At 37.6% G+C, this 22,794-nt stretch overlaps 2 protein-coding genes across 11 annotated transcripts in view; both read right to left on the reverse strand.

The window, feature by feature from the left end:
- LOC129717679 (sushi, von Willebrand factor type A, EGF and pentraxin domain-containing protein 1-like) overlaps positions 1 to 6,932 on the reverse strand; it is a 40,825-nt gene extending 33,893 nt beyond the window's left edge. The window contains exon 1 of one of the 4 annotated variants that reach the window (XM_055667762.1): positions 6,828 to 6,932. The gene's annotated coding sequence lies outside the window, so the exon portion shown is untranslated. Of the gene's footprint in view, positions 1 to 5,540; positions 5,901 to 6,827 lie in introns of those variants that run through there. The other 3 variants (XM_055667765.1, XM_055667766.1, XM_055667763.1) reach the window with 3 other exon arrangements.
- Positions 6,933 to 7,479: 547 nt separating this feature from the next.
- LOC129721853 (RING finger protein unkempt) lies at positions 7,480 to 22,591 on the reverse strand. 7 transcript variants are annotated; one of them, XM_055674952.1, is made up of 12 exons: positions 22,472 to 22,558; positions 22,167 to 22,397; positions 17,242 to 17,661; positions 16,975 to 17,177; positions 16,748 to 16,902; positions 16,382 to 16,660; positions 14,659 to 14,773; positions 14,334 to 14,468; positions 13,986 to 14,253; positions 13,572 to 13,926; positions 13,260 to 13,415; positions 7,480 to 13,201 (listed from the first exon to the last, which is right to left on the reverse strand). In XM_055674952.1, exons 1-12 carry the CDS (start codon positions 22,534 to 22,536, stop codon positions 13,007 to 13,009), a joined length of 2,577 nt encoding a protein of 858 aa, XP_055530927.1. In that variant the 5' UTR covers positions 22,537 to 22,558; the 3' UTR covers positions 7,480 to 13,006. The 7 variants fall into 7 exon arrangements, with proteins under 7 accessions (XP_055530927.1, XP_055530918.1, XP_055530900.1 ...); XM_055674943.1 differs by having other exon boundaries at positions 16,382 to 16,681; XM_055674925.1 differs by having other exon boundaries at positions 16,382 to 16,902; positions 22,167 to 22,376; positions 22,472 to 22,591.
- Positions 22,592 to 22,794: the final 203 nt, after the last annotated feature.

Raw genomic sequence — 22,794 nt, forward strand, 5'->3', positions numbered from 1 at the left:
CAGTTTCACAATCCGAAGTAATTACCAGGACTAGTAGCGAGTCACTATTTTGAGTCACTAAAAAGACACTATTTACGCTAAAAAGTCACTAAAGTCACTATTTTACGACAAAATGGTCACTAAAGCCACTTTTTTGACGTGGGACTACGTCTTTCTTCACTATACTAAGGTACCTTCTGGGAAAACTGGATTGAACATGTAACGTTTTTGGTTGGCGGAATGGAAGATTTTAGATGCGAATAGCGCTCAAACAACTGTTCCGATTTCAATAGTTAATATACCGTTGGAAAGCTAAAACATACAAGATTTGTATAACATGATAATTTCAGTTACCATTTTTTTATTACTCCGTGAAAATTGCGGGAAAGTTTGAAGGTCGAATATCCACATACATTTTTCATACGATTGGTATATTTCCCTAACGCAGACTTCAAAAATATAGACGAAATGTTTTCACGCATTCAGTCATTGGCTAGCAATGCCAGCCAATTGGCATCGCATTCATCACCCAACGTAAACGACGAAGAAAGAAAGCAGAGATGCTTCCACGTGATTGGTTCTTTCCCCAATCACCCAAGTTCCCCACCTCACACTGAGTGACACTAGAAAAAGGACATTTCGTGTTGAGAGACGCTCATTCCCTGGTCGACCGTCAAAGCGAACAGTTCGGCTTCCCTTCGATCTGAGTTGGACCCCACCAGTGGTAACCTAATTCAGATATCGTTGTTGGAATACAGCCCGAAACTGGATGTGATCGGCACTGGGGACCTTTGGAAGCCGTTGGAAGGGACCATTGGAAGACTTGGAAGCCGTTTGGATGCTGTCGATAGTAATTTGTGTAGGTATAGTGTGTCGTATACAAAGTGTGTGTGTGTCTGAGTAGCGTTGGTGAGTGTATGTGTGTGTGTGTGTGTGAGAAGCGTTAGCGCGTGTGTGTGTGTGTGTGTGTGTGTGTGTGTGTGAGTAGCGTTAGCGTGTGTATGTGTGTGTGAGTAGCGTTAGCGTGTGTATATGTGTGTGTGGGTGTGTGTGTATGTATGTGTGTGAATGTGTATGTATCTATGTATGTGTGTGTGAATGTGTGTGTGTCAATGTTTGTGTGTGTCAATGTTTGTGTGTGTGTGTCAATGTTTGTGTGTGTGTCAATGTTTGTGTGTGTGTCAATGTTTGTGTGTGTGCGAATGTGTTGTGAGTGATGTGTGTGTGAATGCGTGTGTGTGTGTGAATGCGTGTGTGTATGTGTGAATGCGTGAGTGTGTAAATGTGTGTAAGTGACGTGTGTGTATGTGTGAGTGACGTGTGTGTATGTATGAGTGGCGTGTGTGTGTATGTGTGAGCGGCGTGTGTGCGTGTATGTGTGTAAGTGGCGTGTGTTTGTAAGTGGTGTGTGTATGTGTGTGTGTGTAAGTAGCGTAGGTGTGTCTAAGGAGCGTGTGCTTGTGAGTAGTGTGTGTATAACGTGTATGTGTGTGCAAAAATGCATTCATCCGAGGTAAATTTATTCATGACTGAATACTTTTATAGGCAACAAGTTAATTATTTTTCCTATTAGTTTGGATGGTATGGTTTATGAAAGGTGTATGTGTTTTTTCGTGAAGTGTTCATGGATTGTTGGGTTTGGTATTTGTACGTTTGGTGTGTGTTATATACTATGGCTATGGCAGAATTGAATCTTCACACTCACAATAGTCCCACGTCAAGCCTACGTTCGTGCACTTAAGCACATACCCTTTAACTTTTTTAGCTTTAAGTGTTATATACTATGGCTATGGCAGAATTGAATCTTCACACTCATAATAGTCCCACGTCAAGCCTACGTTCGTGCACTCAAGCACATACCCTTTAACTTTTTTAGCTTTAAATGTATAAATTAACTATTGTTGTATTGCAACATGCTTTAGAAAGCTTGCTTCTCATTTACAGAATATTTGGACAGTTCGGTTTATAAGGCATTTTTGTTAACTTTTCCATCATAGAAGTTTCATGCCAGGCAATGTTTACAAATTTCTCATCGAAGTGAACAGTGCAGAATAGTTACGAACGAATTGTCTAAGAGCTGCAAAGGAATGTAAAGGTTTATTCTACAAGCTACTCGCGTCTTAACCAGTGTTGTGCGTGAAATTACGTTTGTAGTTTGATTTGCTTGTCTCAAATCAACTGTTCCTCCTGGTTGAAGTGGATTCAAAAATTTCGAGCTTATATTGTGCATAGTCGTGTTGAGGTCTCAATTCGTAGGATTCTGCTTTCAATCATCCGAACCTACCGGTGTTTACCAGATACCATTTCGAATTTCGAAATTCCATAATGATAACCCGTTACACGCATATTTGTCCCATGCTCCAGATCAAACAAACGAGTGTTTATTGGGACGAATTTGATTAGAAAATGTCAAGTGGGTTAAATATGCGTGGAAAATCATTGATGGGACAAACAGGCTTAGTATTGTTTTTGCAGATTTTCGGAACCAACAATGCTATTTTTAATATATATTTTGAAAAAACCCCTCCCTTAGTTAGGCGGCACGGATTCCCAGATTTTCTGGATAACCGCTTTAAACGCTTTACAAGTTAAAGATTTTGTAAAAAAAAAGTTTATTGAGTTGAGATCAGGTGAACTTAACGGCATTTATTTCTATTCAAAAAATTAAATTAAATTATTATTATCTTTTCAATAAAATTAAATTCGGCGTCTTTGTAAATGAAAATCAGAGGAAGTTTATTCGCTTGCAAATTGCTCCCGAGACCATCACTAAAGCTGTACTCTGCAATCGAGGAACACTCCTTTAGAACTCTGAAATGTTGTCTCTTGCTGCTGCCCACATTCGATTGTTTTGTGTAACCAGTCACACTCCAGCCTAAATAGTTTCTCATTAGAAACAATGAACTCGCGAACAGCGAGTTGTGAAAGTATCATTTTCACTCTATCGAGCCTCTTTTTCTAAAAGATTCGGCCAAAATATTGTGGACCGATTTGCTTGTATACTCAGATGGGTGGGAATTACAAACTGAACGTTATCATTTCGCCGGACACGCTTCTTCATAACAGTCACAATTTTACGACTTGTGGCATCCTTGCAGATCGTGGCCGACAGAATTTTCAACGATCCCCCAAAGAGAATGTTTCCTTGTATTTTTCGATGGTTTAATGAACGAAATCTCGCCTAGCTGCACATGATTTGAGATGTTTGAATATTGTGCAAGGGCAGTCACTGACCAAAAATCGTTTTACTACGACTTTCCGAATTTGTTACATCGCACATCAAGAACTAAATACAACTGACAGACCACCAACAAACCAATGCGTATCCGAGAGTGCATACATTCGTTCACGTACTTTCATTAACACTTATAACTCGAAAACTTGTATTCGAATATATTGAACAAGGTGTTATTACAACCATTTCAATGTGAAATTATGATACAGATTTAAGTTATGTTCTATGAGAACAAATCATTGCACATCCTATGTTCTAAAGACATAAATTTCAGATAAAATTTATTTCATTTATGGTTCAACAATAAATTTAAAAACCCTCTTTTATACATTTTTGGTCACTATTTGGTCACTATTTAGTCTCTATTTGGTCACTATTTAGTCTCTATTTGGTCACTATTTTAATGAAAAAAGTCACTAAAGTCACTATTATTTTGCTCCAAGTTCGCTACTAGCCCTGAACTACGCAGCGCCAGTGATCAACAGCGAAAAAAGTTCCGAAATATTGATCGGAATTTACGTGACGTATTTATTGGATACCATTGCCGTTTTAACTGCGGCTTGCGGTATCAGAAAACTATCATCAAACGACGCTATGCGGTGCTAGTTTCAATTGAGACGCTGAAGAAAATGAAAGAATCTCTCTCTCCGTCAATTGAAATAGTCATCAGTTTCATTTGAGATGATCCGATTAACAACAGACGGGAAAGAGACGAAGAAGTCATTCGATGACAGCAGCCGGAAGGAATCAAGTGAAAATCGGGGTGGCCACCCAACCGGGAAAACCGGGAGAACCGGGAAAAAACCTGGAATTGTTTGGAACCGGGAAAAACCGGGAATTTCACTGAACATTACGAGCCGGGGTGAGATGGGGCCAGTGGGGGTGAGATTGTGCCATACAAATCCATTGTTTTTCAGCCATCTCATGGCGATCACAAGACCAAAATTTCTTGAATTAGTTTCCTCGAATACTTAACCAAGAAAGACGACTAGTCTTCTGACCCGGAAAAATGGATGACGAGTCACGGGCTGGATGGCACATTCACACCCCGGCTGATGCTATATTCAACTTATTTCTTACAGTACATATATCAGTTTTTGTTTTCATTCATCTTACTCTTGAAAGCAAACTTGACCATGGTAAGCTCCCTGGAATTAGCAGCCAAATGGCTCAAATTTTGCCTAGAGCAAATGGTTCACAAAGATAATCTCGCGGGAGCTGTAACTGATAGATGTCGCCAAGAATACTCACAACTATTTAGTATGCATTCGACGAAGACGTTTTTTTTTTAAAGTTCCTATTGAAGCTTTTTAGAGGTTCAACTGAAGACCGTCTAAAGGCGGCACTGGGCACTAGTGGGTTAAAACGATAGAAGCCCAAAAAGGCAAAACTTCTTGCGGACACCCAGAAAGAGGCAGCAGAAGTGATGTGTTTCAAGTGTTGTGAAAATCTGATTGGCCTGATTAAAATTAAGTTTGTTTTGCAAGAATTGTGTAACATAATTCTTTAATAGGGTAATCGCTCCATTATTCTAGGTGCACCTTTATTTCAACATTCAACAGCTAGGTGCACATCTTATTTCTTTCATTTGTCCAATTCACCGTTGAATTTAAACAAATTTTTGAAAGTAAATCTATTCGCTTCTCGATTTTGTCAAGTGGTTGAAAGTTTTACGTTGAAAATATTGTAAATATTGACGATTAATTTATCAAAAAGGGGTGATGAGATGAATATAGGTACTGAGATGAATATAGGAACGATTACCCTATATAGATTCTTATATGGTTATGCTAAGAACGGTTGCTACAAACTTAGTTTGGCCTAGAAGTCCACGGTAGTAAGTATTATATGCGTTGTTTATAAGATACTTGTAGACAACATCTCCTCTCGGAACAGATGACGTCCGTCACATTTTTCGAATTTTTGCGACCATATCTCTTGATTACAATAAGACTAAACACGTTTAAGGAGTAGCTTTGAGCATTTTGGGATGTAAATCAGAAGTTACGCTTCTTTCATCTTTAACTGTATAAAAACTACAGAATTCAAAAGTACAATTAACCGGGAAAAATATTTGAACGAGCCGGGAAAAACCGGGAAAAAACCGGGAATTTAATTTGAGGTTTTGAGTGGCCACCCTGAAAAATGAAACTATTCGAATCGAAATGACAGCGCGAAATAATCAGTTTCATTGTTTTGTTTCGAAAATGTTGAGCCCTGCTCTCCATACGTTTCCTCAAGGAGCTCGTGGAACTCCTTCTTTACATCGTCGGTTTTATTTGAAGAATCTGCCCTTGACTCTTAATACTTGACCCTTGATACGCACAGACGGTCATGATTGGGCCTCCACCTAATGGCACGTTTAATTTGGTTCTCTAGTAGCACGAAATCGGCGCCCCGTTCCGTTCTGTCGCCGCCCCCGGAGTAGATGTGGTACATGAAAGAAGTAACCGCGGTCGGGCCTACAGCCCGAAATTCACATGCTCCGGCTTTTGGTCAACGAAGCTCTTGTATGGCTGCTACCTCGACTACTTTTTCCAGAACTTCAGTCTTATAGTTCGCGGCGTTGATTTTCACTTTTTTTTCTCGATAAACACCAGTGGAAGCTTCCCACACCAGGATACGGCTCCCAAAACCGCCAACGACGCAGTGCTATCTGACACCAATACCAGTACACAGAATTCACATGGTATGCACCTACTACACAACGATAAAAAGTTGTATTCGATCTTATTGAACACCCTGTACTTGTTTTAGCATGCTGCCTAGACAAGCATCCCTTGTACATCATCAGCAACTTGCCCAAATTCCGAACACGTCTTTTGTTCACTAGTTATTACTCCAGCTTCCGGTTAGGTTGCGTATTGGCACACATATTCACTTTGGTTAGAATTGTGTTATTAGTCCGGAAGGGCTAGGTTGCTTCTTATTGTTTTCATCACCTTCAACCCAAACTTTTAATCCGTAATTCGCCTGCGACGCGTTCTCTGATCCTTTCCAACAACAGTTAAACGTTCACAGAAACGTTTGAAAACATTATTTTTAGGCCAGCTTTTACGTTTCCGTTATTTTTGTACCACACAATTAGTTTTTGTCTCAGTTTTCAACCCGTACAGCTTTAGTAAAAACAATACGAATCGAACCGAAACACTCAATCCCTTCAAGTACTGGCTGTGTTAGTGTAGACTTGACTAGAATAATCGAACCGAAATACTCATCTGTTCCTTTTAAAGAAATCTTTTAAAAACAATCGGCTGTCAACAGATTTCAGATACGAACAGTAAGAGCGCTGCTGTAAAATGAGCAGTGATTACAGTCCACCTAGAACCACCTTCGTTCGACTTTTATGGGCCATGTTTTTAAACACATAAGTGCTCACTCTGTTTCCGTAATTTCTTCACTACGCTAGCACACTTTCGACGGTTTTTTTAGGTAAATACAATCTAACTGCACCCGCGAAATTGATCAATAAGAATTTCGGCGATCAAATCGTCCAATCTTTCATGTTTTGCACTAAGAATTTTTACATCACGAGAATGAAGAAACGGTTTCGTAAATTAAACCCTCGATCGAACTATAGCATTAATCAAGCAAACTGCTGATAAGGACCTACTTTTACTTCCGCTAACTTGACTGTATTTCGAATAAGTACACACTTCACCAACACTCACTCGGGGCAGATCGCAGCTCGCGTAGATGTCTCCAGCTCAGCAAACCGCGACAAACTAAAGCAAACTGAGACCGAGTCTCGTTTTTGCTATACAGCCAGCGTTGCCAGGTCATTTTTTCAAAAATCTGGAAAAGGCAAAATAAAAATCTGGAAAAAATCTGGCAGTCATTTCGTGGGGTGAAAGGTTAATTTTTCGAATAAAAGGCTTGGGGTACGCAAAATTTGAGGTGACAAAATTTCGCGCCAAAATTGAAGTGATGACCTTTTTGCGGAACAGAGAAAATAAAATCTGGATAAAATCTGGATCATGCATGAAAAATCTGGATAATTGGACATCAAAGCTGTCTACCTGGATACATGTTCAAAAAGCTGGATAATCCAGCTAAATCTGGATACCTGGCAACGCTGTATACAGCAGCGCGAAGACGAGCAAAATAAACAGCATCCAGGTTCGCGCTCGTGTGTTGATCCTTGCGTGACATGTGACTGTTCGGTTTGTTTGCAAGCAGCCAAGCACGTGGCCGGCGAATTTCGCGCGTTGCTAGGAAAAGCAGTGGCTTGTGATACCACCACTCATGAGGGTAAACAGTACGGGTCAATTGTTTATTGTTTTCAAATTTATATATAACACGATTTGTGTTAGGGTTTCATTATTCCAAATTTACAATAATGTAAACTAATGTAATAAGCAAATACAGATTGAGTTATGTGTTGCGTTTTCTTTGTTCTACTTTTTGCATTTTTACTGAGTTTTTGGCTCTTTTATCTCTTTTTTTATTTATCAAAACATTAAGACTTCCTACACGCTTGATTGCAACGCATTTTCTGTGTAAAATTATGTTGTTTATACGTTTACCTCCGCTTCTGATATCCGCTTTTTTTGTCAATAGTTTGTACCGTACATTTTTCTGCTATTTGCCATCATTTGTATCTTGTCCATTATAAACATGATTTTTAAAAGTTTCCCTTTTAGTAAAAAAACTAAACTGTAAAATAAAATAACACAATAGTTTTTCTTGCGAAGTTGTTAATATGTATATTGATGAATGGCGTATCAGATAAGACATTCAATTTAACGAAGTAATTTGATCTTTTTTCTGGTTAATAAAAAAACAGGCGAAAAAGATGTCTATTTTAATTATTTAATTGCATTTTCTACTACTAACTATGAGACTAATCACATTTTGTTATCTGATTTTTTATGCTTTCCGTGCTACATTTTATTATTGATCATAGCTACGTTTATGTTAATTTAATAGAACACCAGACATTAATCGTTTTCGAATTCGCAACAATAGCTCTTCCGTTGTTTTTAAAAGTACTGCAACAAAGACTCTTGTACAATTTGGGCTAGAAAACTACTTTTTAAGATAAAAGCAAATGAGGAATCACGAAGAAAAAATCGGTCAAAATATGTTGAACGATGTGAAGGGTTATCTTTTGAAAGATTGTCAGTTATAAAGCATATATTTATTATCGTAAACATCCATTTGAGAGGGAGGGGGCAGACTGAAGCATATCGACTTTGCCCAAACGAAAACTACCGACGAGCTTGGTGATAACTAACAATAGGTCGATTACAGAAATTCAAGCATTGGCTTCCACTGCCACAGCAATCTATCAAGTTTTCCGATACACATAGAGATGAATTATGCATAAATATTTAATTTTGGTTTTGTTATTTCAATAATTTATTGATTTCGTTATTCTTAACATAGCTTTCATTGTTTTGAATTGGAAAATCCTAATAGTGTTTGTATTTTCATTATATTCTATTTTTTTATCTGTATATTCTAATTTTCCTTTGTTTGTCACATATATAATATAGTTTTTTTTCTTGCAATATTAATAATAATAATAATAATCCATCTTTGTTATTTTTCTCATTGATCACCGGTTTTATTTTTTATTTCGCATTTCACTGCTCTTTTTTATCGTCTTCATTACAATAATTTGTTATCATAATCTAGAAACTTCTCTATTCTCTAGCCAACGCGTTTGTTCTCAAACGATCGGGTTCATCGTGTGTTTGTGAATGTGTATGTATGCATCAGCGTCGTTTACTTTAGAATTATACTTACATATTTTTTTCACTGATTCTAAGTCAAAAAAGTCCTCACCTGGAATTGTGTGGCTCTGGAAATTTGTTACATAGGCTAACTGTTTATTGATTTCATTGTTTAGTTTTTTTTATTGAATATTCATTCGTTCATTTAACTCGATAGAAATTGTTTAGATCCGCGCCATTACCAGAATAAATTGCTCTCAGAATGTTCCAATAGGGTGCATCTGTTATTCTCTCGTTTATTGCTATGCCGCCAGTAATTACGTGCTGCTGCTAGTAATAGTTCTGTTTCGCACTATTCTGTTGATTTATCCAATTCTGCCGTCTGTGTAAAATAGTTATATATATTTGTTTGATCGCCTAATAATTTGTTGTTTTATTCATTCTCGTTCACATATAATAAATATATTTTTTATGTTTTATATATTTTTGTTTTCATTTGAAATGGTAAAACTTGTGTAATTTTATCAATCGCATTCGTTTTGCTTCGTTTATATAGCGCTATGTAAATATAGAAGTATTTTTACATAAATTATAAAACAATTTGTTGTGCTACCTATCTATTGAAAACGGAGCAAAACAGATAGATACCCCAAAAAGATGGAATAATAGCAGAAAAACTGATAATTAGACTTTTTTTTCTTTGCAACTAAACCGTTTTCCAAACTATATTGCGATCGAAGATCGAGTCGAACAAGAATCACAAAACTAGCCATCGAATCGATTTGTCAATAACATAGTTTTTTTAAATATCTGAAAGCTGTAAGTCATTATGCATAAAAAATTGCTTCATTAGACATGGTGTCTTATAACGGCATGTAGTTTGAAGGTTTAATGTCAGAAAAACAGCGATAAAATATGTTCCGGAACTTTATAGTTTTAGTTCCCTGCAAAAGGAAATTTTTGTAGCAAAAAAATATTTATTTTTATCCAAAGTGTATAATATACTGTTTAACATCTGGAGACAGCAATCGATTTTCAGACATTCTACGCAAGAAAAGCTTAGTTTTCTTTCCGATGAAAATGAATATTTTCGCGTTTTGAAAATTTGGAGTGTGTAAAATTGAAAAAAAAAGGATGAACATTTTTTCAGTTTCATCTTATTTTATGTTAATATTAATAAAAATAAAATAGCTCATTTATAGACTAATTGTTGTTCTCGTTTAAATTAAATGCCCATGGCAGTATCTGGAACTCGTTTTCCGTTTCGGCTTAATCGAAAATCGATAGAATAAAATGCTGATAAAGCTTATATCAATCAATAACGGTTTAGTTGCTCAGCCAGTTCTAAATTATATATAAAATTTGTCGATCTTTCGAAAGTAGTTTAACGACACAGAAAGAAAAACTCCCACCGGGGAAACTGAGTTACAAAAATAATTAAACTTAACGTTCTCGATTGCATGCGTTCGCTTATTGTTTGCCATATCATTCACCACCATGCTGAACCAACTGAGAAACATGATACATGTAGGAACACTCAGTCTGATGGCGGTGAAAAGTTGCTAGATGTCAAGCTGCTTTAAGCATAATGTAAGGATTTCGTTTCGCTGGCATGTTTTTTGACACGGGCGGTGGGTCGAGTACTCTATTTTGGATTGGTTGGGTGAATAGTTTTCAGTTGCCCCTGTTGACGATAGCATCATTGACTTTCATAGCTTGGGTTTTGTTTATCCTTTTTGGTGGTAATTCAGAACTTCGGGGATGTTCTTGTGGCGTTTTCGTTTTCATCTTCATATAATTTGTTTACGGTTATATACAGTTTTGATTTTATCCTGTCGTTTACTAGTATCATTAAAAGGGGAAGAAACGTACTTTTCAGTAAACTGTTATCGAAAATATATATATTTTGATACAAACAGTTATTATTTTTACACTTCTCAGATTCTGTTGTGTCTTATTTTATGTGTAAAATGAAATTATATCAATAGCTACCGTTGCGTTGATAGAAATTTGTTAGTTTTTAGCTATCAGAGGAGGTTATGTTTTTTGGATTTACAAACGCTTTAAATTTCATTGTTGCTTCTGAGTTCTGTTTTGTTACAAAAAAAAATTATGCGGTTAATGAGAAAAATATCGGTGTCTACTTCATTCAAAAGCTTTGGTGACCTTCTTTTTTTTTTAATTAATAGTTAATCATTGTTGACGAAAAATAATACAGTTTGTTTCTTTACATTAGATAAATTTTACGTTAGTTTCATATAAGCCACAACGTTAAAACATGTATAGCATTTAAAAATAAGTTATGTATATACGCGTTACATATATTTTCCTGGTGAAAACTAGTGTTTTGAATTCGTGGTCACTTTTATTTACAGAAACAACCCAATTCTTGATTGGCAACTTCAATACAAAGTAGGAAAATTTAGTTTTCTGTTGCATACTTGCCCGTATGTCCAAGATTACCTAAACGTACCCGTGCAATTCAATTAATCGTGAAACGAATTTCGTTATTCAAATATATAACTCCTTTGAACGCATCAATTTCGTTGAGATATGTTGCTCTCAGGAAAAAAGTTTTCCAAAATAATAAAAACGTAACTCCAAACCATTAGCCACCAGGCAACCGCCTAAAACCAGAAGGAAAGAATGTCAAAAATAAATAAAACAAAATCATAATTTTCATTTACTTCTGTGTGATGGTTATAATTATAAAATCAATCTCTTTTCCATAATAGTAAACTTTACCAGAAAGTATAACTATGCACATTTTTCGTGATTCATTATATTTTTTCATTATTCGATTCTGGCTTTAACTGGGAAGTTTGCGTTACAATTCTTCATTTCACTATGCATCCAGTGAATCCACTGGCTCAGTATGTTTACCTGTCTTCAGCTTGTTAAACTGATTAGTAGCAATTTAGTTGACTACCTAACAAAATTAGGATTATTGGGATAATATTTTTTGCATAATTAAAATGTTTAGATGTTCCTGCTGCTGTTACTGCTACAGAAAATTACATAAAGACTATAAAAAAGTGTATCTAATGCATTCTCATTAGCACAATTGCGTGGCAATGTGCTGTTTTTTGCTACGATGGCAAAACGGTTGTAAGATCAAAAGAGGTATAATAGGTAATTAAACAAAAACAAATTGGGTTATCCTAGAGATTAAATTACATCGCAAAATAAATTATAAATATCTTCAAATTTGAATATACACCTCGCTTCACATACACTTGTCTAACTCACCTATCCTGTACGAGATTGTAGCCTCTGTCTACAATCAAAAGTAAAAATGCATTTAAACCGCGAAGAGTCTTGCGCCTTGCTTCCGTTTTGGAAGAGTTTCTCGAATGAGGCTATTCCGCATTGTACAAAACAGATAGTTACCTTCTAGAAAAAGCTAATATATCAATATAAGCAATTAATATATATAATCTAATTTCCTTTTGTTCTCAGAATAAAGGAAAATAATTGTCCCTGTTCCTGAACGTGCTGCCTTCGCTCTAAAATATTGTTTAATGTGTTCTGAACAGTTAGTCCAACTGTCTAAATTGGCTGGTCATTTGAATGCTAACGGAATCATTTGCATAGAATTGTACGGTTCTATAAATTAGTTTACACTAAAAATACACAAAAGTAATTAACGTGCTTGCTTGCTTGTATCGTCGTTACTGCATGTTAGTTTCGGAGAAACTCGTGCTCTTGTATTTTTATAGTGAACGTTCTTCACTGTTCAATTTTTAGCTGTCACTTGCATATATAAATATCACTTTTTTCACGAATGCACGCATAAATATCAAGTGACACAAACAAACTATTAGTCATTGGTTGTGATCGAAACGAGGAATCGTCTGCCTCACCTATTCGAACTAAAACTATGGATAGCGCGAAATGCTGGTTTTCGGCACCTCAGCTATCCTTGCGGTAGTACTAGCAATTGCATTAATATTAGGTAGATGTGTTCGTCTCCTTAGCGCACTGGCTGTGAAAAGCATGTGGTGTGCACAATAGCGTTAAAAGCGTCGCAGCGCAGTGTGGCATTTTTTTTAATAATTTGTAACTATCGAGGTGCGATTGTGTTCCAGCGGTTGATTGATACGTGCGTCTTATTTTACGCCTGTGACGTAACCGGTGTTTGACAGTAAGGACATTCGCGTTGTGTCGTTGCGCAAGAATCGCACAGCACGTAATGGTTGCAGGGTACCAGCGTTACCGATCGATTGTTCTCCTCGCATTTCATACATTTGGTGGCGGTTTCGAGGTACAGTACCTTCTCTACCTCCTCGATTTCTGCGCGCAATTTGGCCTGGTAAAGAATGCGTTCATTGAAAACCGTAGCACAGAACAGATTGAAGATCACTTACTTGAATACTTTTTAACTTTTGTAGAGGCATGCCCCGAAGTTCCGTGGCACGAAAGTTGGCCGTGCTGTTTCCACCGATATTCAGTTGCTCTAATTTTTCCTTGAGTGCCTTCACGTGCGACAAAGCTTCGTCGCGTTGCTGCTCGGCTATCACGGTCTGAAAATAAGCGTTGTTTTATGTCATTTTGCGTTCAGGAATTGTATCATTTGATCTTCTCTACACAAAAGTATTCTGATTTTCGATTGATTGCCTTATTAATGATTATGTTATCATTTTCTAAACTACTCCAAAAACACCGTTAGAATATCTTACCTTGCGATTACTTTCCTCCATTTGCGCTTTCCACGCTTCGCATGCGTTAGTGGCTTGCATCACCTGCTCCTCCCAGTTGATCATTTGTGCATTCTTGTTGGCCAATTCATCGCGCAATCGTCCCATATCGGATGCTACCAGTGGTGACATTGAGTAGGAGTGGTTCGAGTTAGAGCTCTTTGCAGCAGCTGCAGCCATTACTGCGGCAGCTGCGTGATGTTGCTGTTGTTGTTGCTGCTGCTGGTGCTGCTGTTGTTGGACAGCCGCGGCCGCTTGTTGCATATGATTATCAAATAGGAGATTTGAATTATTGTTACTAAGTTCATTGTTAAGCGAATTGAGTTCTGATATTCGGCTATGTAAAGAAAAAAAAATGAATTCCAGTTCGTTGTGCGTGTGTTGGCAATCTGTTACCTAAGTTCTGGACTAGCAGACAGACCACCGTCACCTCCGGTCAAAACTGGCGAGATGATGTGCGATTGAAAGAATAGACTATCGGTTCCACTATGGCCGAAAGAAGTGGCAAGCTTTGGTGCCGAGCTACTGCCAATGTGATGCGTGGTGCTGCTTCCAAACATAGCATCATTGATACCGAATAAATTGGAGTGCGATGACGGACTGAAATTATTGCTAAGTGAACTGCCTGGAATATTGACCGGTGCAGATGTACCTTGAAGCAGTCCTGCAAGATAAAAGTTCGAAATGTTACATCACTTTGTTAGTTGTGTTTAACGTTAGTTATGAGCATTGATTGAAACGAACCGGAAATGGTGTTTCCCATGGGAGAACCCGGAATGTTGACCGGTGCTGAACTACTCGCCAATAAGCCGGAGGAAGCTATTCCAGCTGAAATTGAATTGTCTAGTCCATGAATGTTATCACGTCGCGCTAGGTCATCTGGGATGGTATGTGATGTTTTGCATTGACACATGGGCGCATGAAATATATGTGGACAGGAATAATGAAAAGAAAAAAAAGGGTTTGAAATGAAACAAGGCCTCTATTCTATCGCACTGGATGCCTAATCACGGGTCAAATGGGTTTATCATATGTTGTTATCTAGTAAGAAAAAGAGTATAATACTTACATACACCACCATCTAAGGAGGATGCGATGTTTCTAAAATTGAATGTCAAACACATGCGTTTCCGTTGTTCTTTTTCCAGGGGGCCCATAGTGAGATCGTTTTCAATTGCCAACAGCTGGAAAAATAATGCTTTCGTTTAGTTGTCATTTAGTAAAGATTAAAACAAAAATTGTGTCATATAATAGTCTGGATTATTTAATAAATTTGTTGGAAACTCTGTTGTGTAATAGTCATAGTTATAGGACTTTTACAATTGAAGAGTATCCTTTTGTTGAAAAGAAATTTGATGAGAAATCATGTTACGACTTTCAAGTTTTTCTATTATTTGTTTTCTCATGTTATATTCCTTCAGTAACCTCACTCATCAAAGCGACTTTCATAAACACATGAGTCGCTGGCTATTTCTTGCCATCACTTATTGACTGTCGTTTTCACTAATTTACCTCTCACATTGTAAGATGACCATGAGAATAAGATTTTTATTGATTACACAAAGTACCTAATCTGACGATATACTTGATGTGAAAATCTATTAAGAGAACGTTTGAGGGTTTCTCATAAACTGAAGTAGCAAATTTTATATCTTCAATTGAGTAATTTTAATCTAATCCATGAAAACTATCACTGAATTAAAGAAAAAGTATTTGACAATGATAGGTGAGTCGCTTATTTTACAGAGCAGATAATAAGAGATTAATGAAAACAACAACAAAAATAAGTCGAATTCGATCAAAATGATAATAAACGAGAATGTCTGATAGGAACAGAATATTGACCGTTGGAATAAACAGAAACATGATGACGCTTCTATGGTCGTAGATAGTAGATTACAAATAGATCATAGCGTCGTAAATTAAAAAAATGCAGCATATTTTTATTTTATTTTTCTGCTACTTTGAACAAGCAAAAAATAAATTGTCGCAGCCAATCGTTGTTTTGCCTAACACATGCATTATTTTTTTCGGCTAAGTCATATTTTTATGTAAGTTAACTATACTGATTATCGGGTACAAATATTTTCCCAAGTCACAAATTATTACATCAAAAAAATTCCATAGGATCGTCAGATATGTTCGCCAGATTGGTTTGTTAGATACGACCTATTCAGAACTCAAGATTGTGCTTTATGAAGACTTCAGGTTTCGACCTAAATCTATACTTTGTTGTGTATGCCGAATACAACTTCACAATGGCTGATTGAGATTGAGACGTAGAATACTCAAGATACAATATTTATATACGTGATAAAGTAACATTGAATATGTACTAGACTATTCGATGTTCAAAATAAATACTTTACTAATATCGATATGAGCAATCTGTCTAATTAAAAACATAAGGTATGCTTATATACGTCGGTATAGAGTAAATCCTTCAACAAATTTTTAGTCAGCATCTACTCGAAAAAACATCCCCTTTTAAACCGATATCTAGATGAAAAATTCTATTGATTCTAAGATTTAAATTATTAAACAAAATTACAGTTTAAATTAGTTTGAACAATTTGCTTTGGTATAACGAATCGAAATATGAAAACGAAAAATCCTAAACAAACTAAATTTTTTGTTGATTGTTACAAAATTGAAATTTATCCAAATTTTGATAATTTCCAAAATCAGAACATTACGGAAATAAAAAAAAGATAATCATAAAAAGGAACTAGTAAATTATAAACTCGAAGGTATGCAACAAAGCTGTCCGCTAGTTTGGCTTGATCTCCCACCTGTGCCCGCAGCTCCGGCGTAAACTCCGGAAAATTGTTGGATAGAAGTGAGCTAGCAGCGGTACCGCCGTTGTTGAATAGTGTTGATTGTAAACTACCGATACTGTTGTTGACTTGACTATGAGTGCTACCATTGCAGTTGGCGGCAACGCCTAGGAGACTATTACTATGCTTTTGTTGTAGCTGTGAACCAGGTGCTTTGTTGTGGGAGCTATGATTAGAGCCGAGGCTGCTGGTACTCGCCGATTCACTGCTTTCGGCGCTACCATTCTGCAGCAGCTGGAAGAACGAGTGAAAATTCTGCGGTTCAAGTTCAAATGGTAGATTCTCCTGCCGTGCTCCGTCGAGATAGCTTAGTACACTCACCGCTAGCTCGTGCTTGTCCTTCTTGCTAAGAGGACAGCCAAGCCCTCCTCCCCCTCCTCCACCACTGTCCGGTGGTAAAACTGACGATATCATGTCACTGAGGGCGAGTGCCTGACTGTCCAGGTCACGACCTAAATCTTCTGTCAGCACGTAAGCTGAAAAATAGAGCAGAGAAATGATTGGTTAGTAAGATTGTTTGACGTACATGTATTCTAAGGACAACTTACGTTCAACGTGAGCAAATGCGCAAAACACAGATCGCGGGCAATAACCAGCTTGTTGGACATCGTTACACTTAGTAGATTTGTAGATCTCAGGATGAAACTGTTGCTCAGTGCGAGTATGACAGTACTGACAATTATCACCAGCTTCACAATTGGCCGGTTCGCCCCACTCTTCACCATGTTTTACATTCGGGCATGGTGTCGATCTTAAACAAAGTGTTACATTTAATAATTGTTATTAATAATAGAAATATTATAAGCCATTAATACCTGTATTTGTACTTTCTGGGGCTGCGTCTTTTGTCCTTGCTGTTGTGATACTGTGGACATGCATACCCTTGTCGACACAGGCGCGGAGGCCTTTTGCATGGTTCCGTTTTATAGTTAGCCAGAACATAGTTAGTATCCTGCCATTTTGGATCTTCATTCATCAAATTGCGCTCCTTATCCAACACGTTTGGTCCGTTCAAACATTCCCCGCTAGCCTCAGCCGCCTGAAGAGCCTCCAGCTCCTTAATGTCATACACTGGAGGGCGCTGATCGTGAATTCCATGAGCAAAAGCGCAGTGGTGACCATTTTTCACGCAAAATCCGCGCGCATCGGTATCGTGAACGCACATGCATGTTTTGTAGTAGCGCAGATGGTAACGTCGCTCCGTGTCACCGGCAGTGCGATGTAAGAATGGACAACTGCAAACAACAAACAAAAGTCAGTAGGTGTAATTTTACTTCCACAAAAAAGACAATTTTTCAATGCTGTTATATTTTTTTCTTGGGGTGAGAAATAACAGTTATTTAAATGCATTTATTGAAACTCGAATAATTTTGTTACCGTGTCAACTAGTGTAGTGATAAAACTGTAACAAATTTAAATTGCTCGTCCTATAAAAAAGATTCATCAACCAAACAAACACATTGCCCCACCACCAACATGTATTTTCAATGGCAATGATAATGCAAATAACCTTGAACTTGAGAAAGATCCACTAAATATGGTGTGTTCACATTGCGAAAACAGTGCCAGCAGTGCAAGCAACGCAATACACGTAAAAAAATGTCAACAATAATCAACAATCGAAATAACAGTCCGAATGCAAACTCCAACACAATCCTGTGTACGAAACTCGGCATACAATCTAGACAAAAAAAAACAACCTCACCGCTCATAGGCGTTTATTTTGCGTCGTATTTTCACTTTCTTTTCGCTAAACATATGCCGCGTCACATCAACAAATTGTGTAAGCGAAACGACCGTCCAGCTCCGTTTCTCTGCATCAGTCAGGTTTTCAAGGCAACAATACTCAGTACGATTGGGTATAAAAACGAGTCGAATTTTGTTCAACTTCTGTCGTTTTCGATCTCGATTTCCATTCGGGAGTGCACCGAATAAGCAAAATTTTTTGTTATGACAATTGACATCATTTCGTGTCAGTTGTCGGTGTTTTTCAAATTACACTCTGCCCTATTCGGGTGTAACATTTCTTTATGCGTTGCGGTGTAGCACGGAAATTAAAAACGAACGTATCGGCAACGATTGGTTGACATGCTCTGGTGGTGCAAGGTAAAGATATCATTTACTGCAACGAAAGAAAACTAATTGAGTAATATCTTCCGGGTTAAAACAGAAACAGAACATCCGATTCGTACGTGAAAATGTAAAAATAAATCTCATTGTTTCCCTTGTCTATAATAGACTGTAATAGTGTTACCCTTCTAAAATTACCAATTAGATAAATACACAAGATGCATTTATGTTTGTTTATCTTTTGAAAAAAAATTTGTTGTATGCGAATGCAGTGTATATGAACACGAACAAAATAAATATTCAATTACGCAACATGCGTATTACACGCAATGCTTCGACATTTGAAGATGCCTAATAAAGGGGTCTACTACGAAAGGCTGAAACTCAAAAGGCTGAAACACGAAAGGCTGAAATCACGAAAGCCTGAAAACTACATAAGGCTGAAAACACGAAAGGCTGAATCACGAAAAGCTGAAAATCATAAGGCTGAAATTCACAAAGTTCATTTCTAAAAGAACACTCGCGGCCTACGGCCGACTCGATTGTCCGAGATGTATGCTGTCCTTACTCGCTATCGCTCGTTCGGACTAAACTAGGGGATCACCCCTACGAGTCAGTAGACCTAGGAAAACGAACGAACCTATACAGAGGTGATTTCTGCGGGGGGGCTGCCCCCCCGCAGTGGCCGGCGCTTCCGACGGCGGGTCGCCGGCGCACACTCGCGGCCTTCGGCCGTCTCGCTCTGAATCATCAGGAAACGTGTACAAGAGTCAAGTGTGTATAGATTCAAATGTTGCCGAAAGTTAATTTTCCATTGCACAAACCAATTAATACTCAAACATTGAACTCTGTCACTTTATAAAGGTTTGCCATCCATGTGTCCAAATTTTTCAACGATTATGATTCAAGTTACAAAAGTTTCAGCCTTTCGTTCATTCAGCCTTTTGTGGTTTCAGCCTTTTGTGCATTCAGCCTTTCGTTATGAAACATACTTTTCAGCCTTTCGGGTTTCAGCCTTTTGAGTTTCAGCCTTTCGTTACTAACCCCTGATAAAGTCACATCTATTTAATTTGATTTACGCATTTTATTTCGTATCGATTAAACTTTTCGCTACTTTACATGCTCCTATATACCAGTTTCTTTGCGAATACATTTTTTCCATAAGAATACTCTCTAATACTTTGTAAAAATTTCAAAAGTAAATATTTGGATATTTTCTTAAATTTTCATTCAAATTTATGTGCGTATTTGGTTGTTATCACAAATTTCTACTGATAGAAAATGACGGTACGGTAGAACTTTGTTGTAATTTGATATTCCGCTGTAATTAAATTCATTTTTTACAAAGTTTTTCGTAATTCTCTTTTTATCCAACAAAATTTTCGTATTGCGTAGCTGAATTATTTGGCTCCTATGTCATATCAACTCATAAACAATCTTCTTCACAACATCGCGCACCCATACATTCCACTCTTCAAGACGTTGATCTGTTGATTTTCATACCTACATGATCTATGCTTGTGTACGTGAATCTAGCGTCCTATGGAGTGGGTGCACACTCTCGCTTTTCATTTCTGCATCGCCTGTTCCGCAAGTGTTTTGCTCCACTGCCAGGAACAAACGCACACCTATGAACAACACTTTTCACACTTGCGCATACCGACTCACCGCCGAGACCGCTTGTTGTGGAACAAAGAATCATAAACAAAAACATAAAATAATTTCCTTTTCATCGCTACTAACATTCTACTATCTAGTAGCTGGCATAAAAAATCAGGAAGGTCGGCGCTTTGTACAATTACAACAAACATTTTTATCATAAATTTGAAAGCTAAATAGATTTTACTTTTCTATTCGGATGTAACCCAATTTAAAGTATTATTTACGATGTAATCAGAGGGAACCTCTTCCAATTTGATTTTTCGAATGTCAATTCTGACCAGATTATTTCTGATTGAAACCTAGAATAGAGGTGAATATCGTAAATAGCACCGTCTTGGTCGACTGGCAGAGATTTCGTTAAATTTCCAGCGCTAAGATGGCGCGCCTCTGCTTCGCGCTTTTGCGTTCCACAATTGAGCACAATGGTGACATACTATCACCTCTAAGAACAAAGTATTGTTGTAATTTAAAAATGATACTTTAAAAATTTCGCTCCAGGGAAACGGTTACCTTTTATCAGAGTCAACTAACTAAATTTTATGAGAACCAGTAGAATAAAGAAAGTGTTAACAAAGTGATGACGTTAATTATGATTTTTTCAACCTTACGAAACCTAGAAAAAGACTTTTTGCGATGTTATATTAACACAATACTGTCAGGCTAATGACATACTGAGGCGTCAAATGAAGCGAAGCGTTGAGCGTATTAGAAGCGGAATAAACAGAAGCGTTGGGTGAAGCTTGCTATGACATACTGGAGCGAGCGTCGCAAATGCGTTGTGTTGTCATATTCCTAGATTCCAGCAGCGATTTCGTTCAAAGGGAATATGAATTCGTCCAATGAAGATTTGTTTGCTTCTTCAAGCACGGTAAATCACGTTTTTAGTAAACATAAAGATTTTTTTATGAAGTAAATTAATATTTCTGAAGTCAGTTGCGCTACACACGTAGTAAAAAATATAAGAAATTATTTTAAATTTTAAACCCGCTGTCCCCGAGTAAGTTTCAACTAGTTTATGATATCTGTTAGGCTTTGAATAACCCCTGTGAGCACAGCTTGTTACTCAGCGGCTGGCGTTTCGCAACTAAAGAAGTTCAGTATTTTAGGCATGCAATATCAATCAAAAATACCAGTGTTATTTTTCTGACGACCTGAAAAATTTTCCCGATATTTTCTTTATTTAAGACCAAAATAAGGCGAATATAAAGCACTTGGCGATATCAGGTTTAGTCTGAACATGGTATTATTGCACTAACATTTTTTAAACATTTTAACATTTTGTAAACGAAAATGTTTTCTATTTGCTTTTTTTCAATTACCAAACCAAAACAATGCAAATATAAAGCACCTTGCAATGAAAGGATTAGTCTGAACAAGGTATTACCGCGTAAGTATACGCGCGTCAAAACACTACTCGTTCTGTTTCGCCGCCTCTACCGACGCGTCGTTGCCGCTCGAGTATGGCCGGTTTGAGCGTTTCATATAGACGTTCGAAGAAGTAGCTCGGACGCTTTTGCGACGCTTCTTGCTTCGCTTCATTTGACGCCTCAGTATGTCAATAGCCTCACGGTTTTTAATCATTTTAAAGCCTCCATTCATAACCACCATCAAAACAAATTTTTCAATCAATCCCACTGTTCCTACATATACTACCTAACTTTCGATAAACGTAAAAACACCACCAACACTTTTTTTGTACACCGTATACTACCACTATCGACAAAGCAATATTATGCAAGGGCGTAAGAACAGGCGAACCTGATACGAAATAAAAATATTTTGGTTACATTATCTCCCTCTGGCACACGCACAAAACACAACGCAACCGCTCGAGTGGCGATGGTATTTTGGAGTTCCATACTTCTTTCTCATGCATTTCCAGGGAACACGAAGCAGGCGGGAAGCGCGGAAAGGTGTACGGAATGCTGCAAGAACTTTTTTCTGAAAACTGCCATCGCATCTTTCGGAACAAGATAGGGATTGTGAAAATGCTTTTTTCTCGACTTACTCATCTCCGTCGGGACATATTCCGGTAGTTTCATCATATTTGGTGCAATAATTATCCGCACTGTAGTTGAAAGAGCCATCCCGTCTGCGAACAGGCCGACGGCGTCGCTGATTCATAAAGTGCCAATTGAAGCACACGAATGGTCGATGTTGATTGCATTTGTGCTGCAAGAACGACGGGCACTGTTCAACGCGAAATTCTTTCAGGTATCTGCAACGAAAAGTATCCTTACTGTATATCATTGGAATTGTCACTGTCTGGGCTAAAAGATGAAAGACTTTTCAGATGGAAATTGCAGTACTTACGTGTAATGATTTGGCTTTTCCGTCTGGGTATTTAACAGAGCTCCTTTCGGATCTGACGACGCCATTTTATGGTTTGTTTATTCGAAGTTCCCCGCTGCGACACACGAGAGCGCTGCGATGGCGTTGTTGTTTGCAAGTGACGTCTGATGTCAAATGTATGGATGTAGCAGAGACACAATTTAGCGAAGACTCACACTATTCACTCTAAACAAGTTAAATTTCTCTTACACGCTTAAATTGTTACTCTATTTCACATGTGTTATTGCATTTGATTCCACATTGCAAATAGCGCTTTCTGACTGCTCAGTCACGCACACTAAATT

This window comes from Wyeomyia smithii, chromosome 1 (genome assembly GCF_029784165.1).
Source record: "Wyeomyia smithii strain HCP4-BCI-WySm-NY-G18 chromosome 1, ASM2978416v1, whole genome shotgun sequence".
Taxonomy (NCBI): Eukaryota; Metazoa; Arthropoda; class Insecta; order Diptera; family Culicidae; genus Wyeomyia; species Wyeomyia smithii.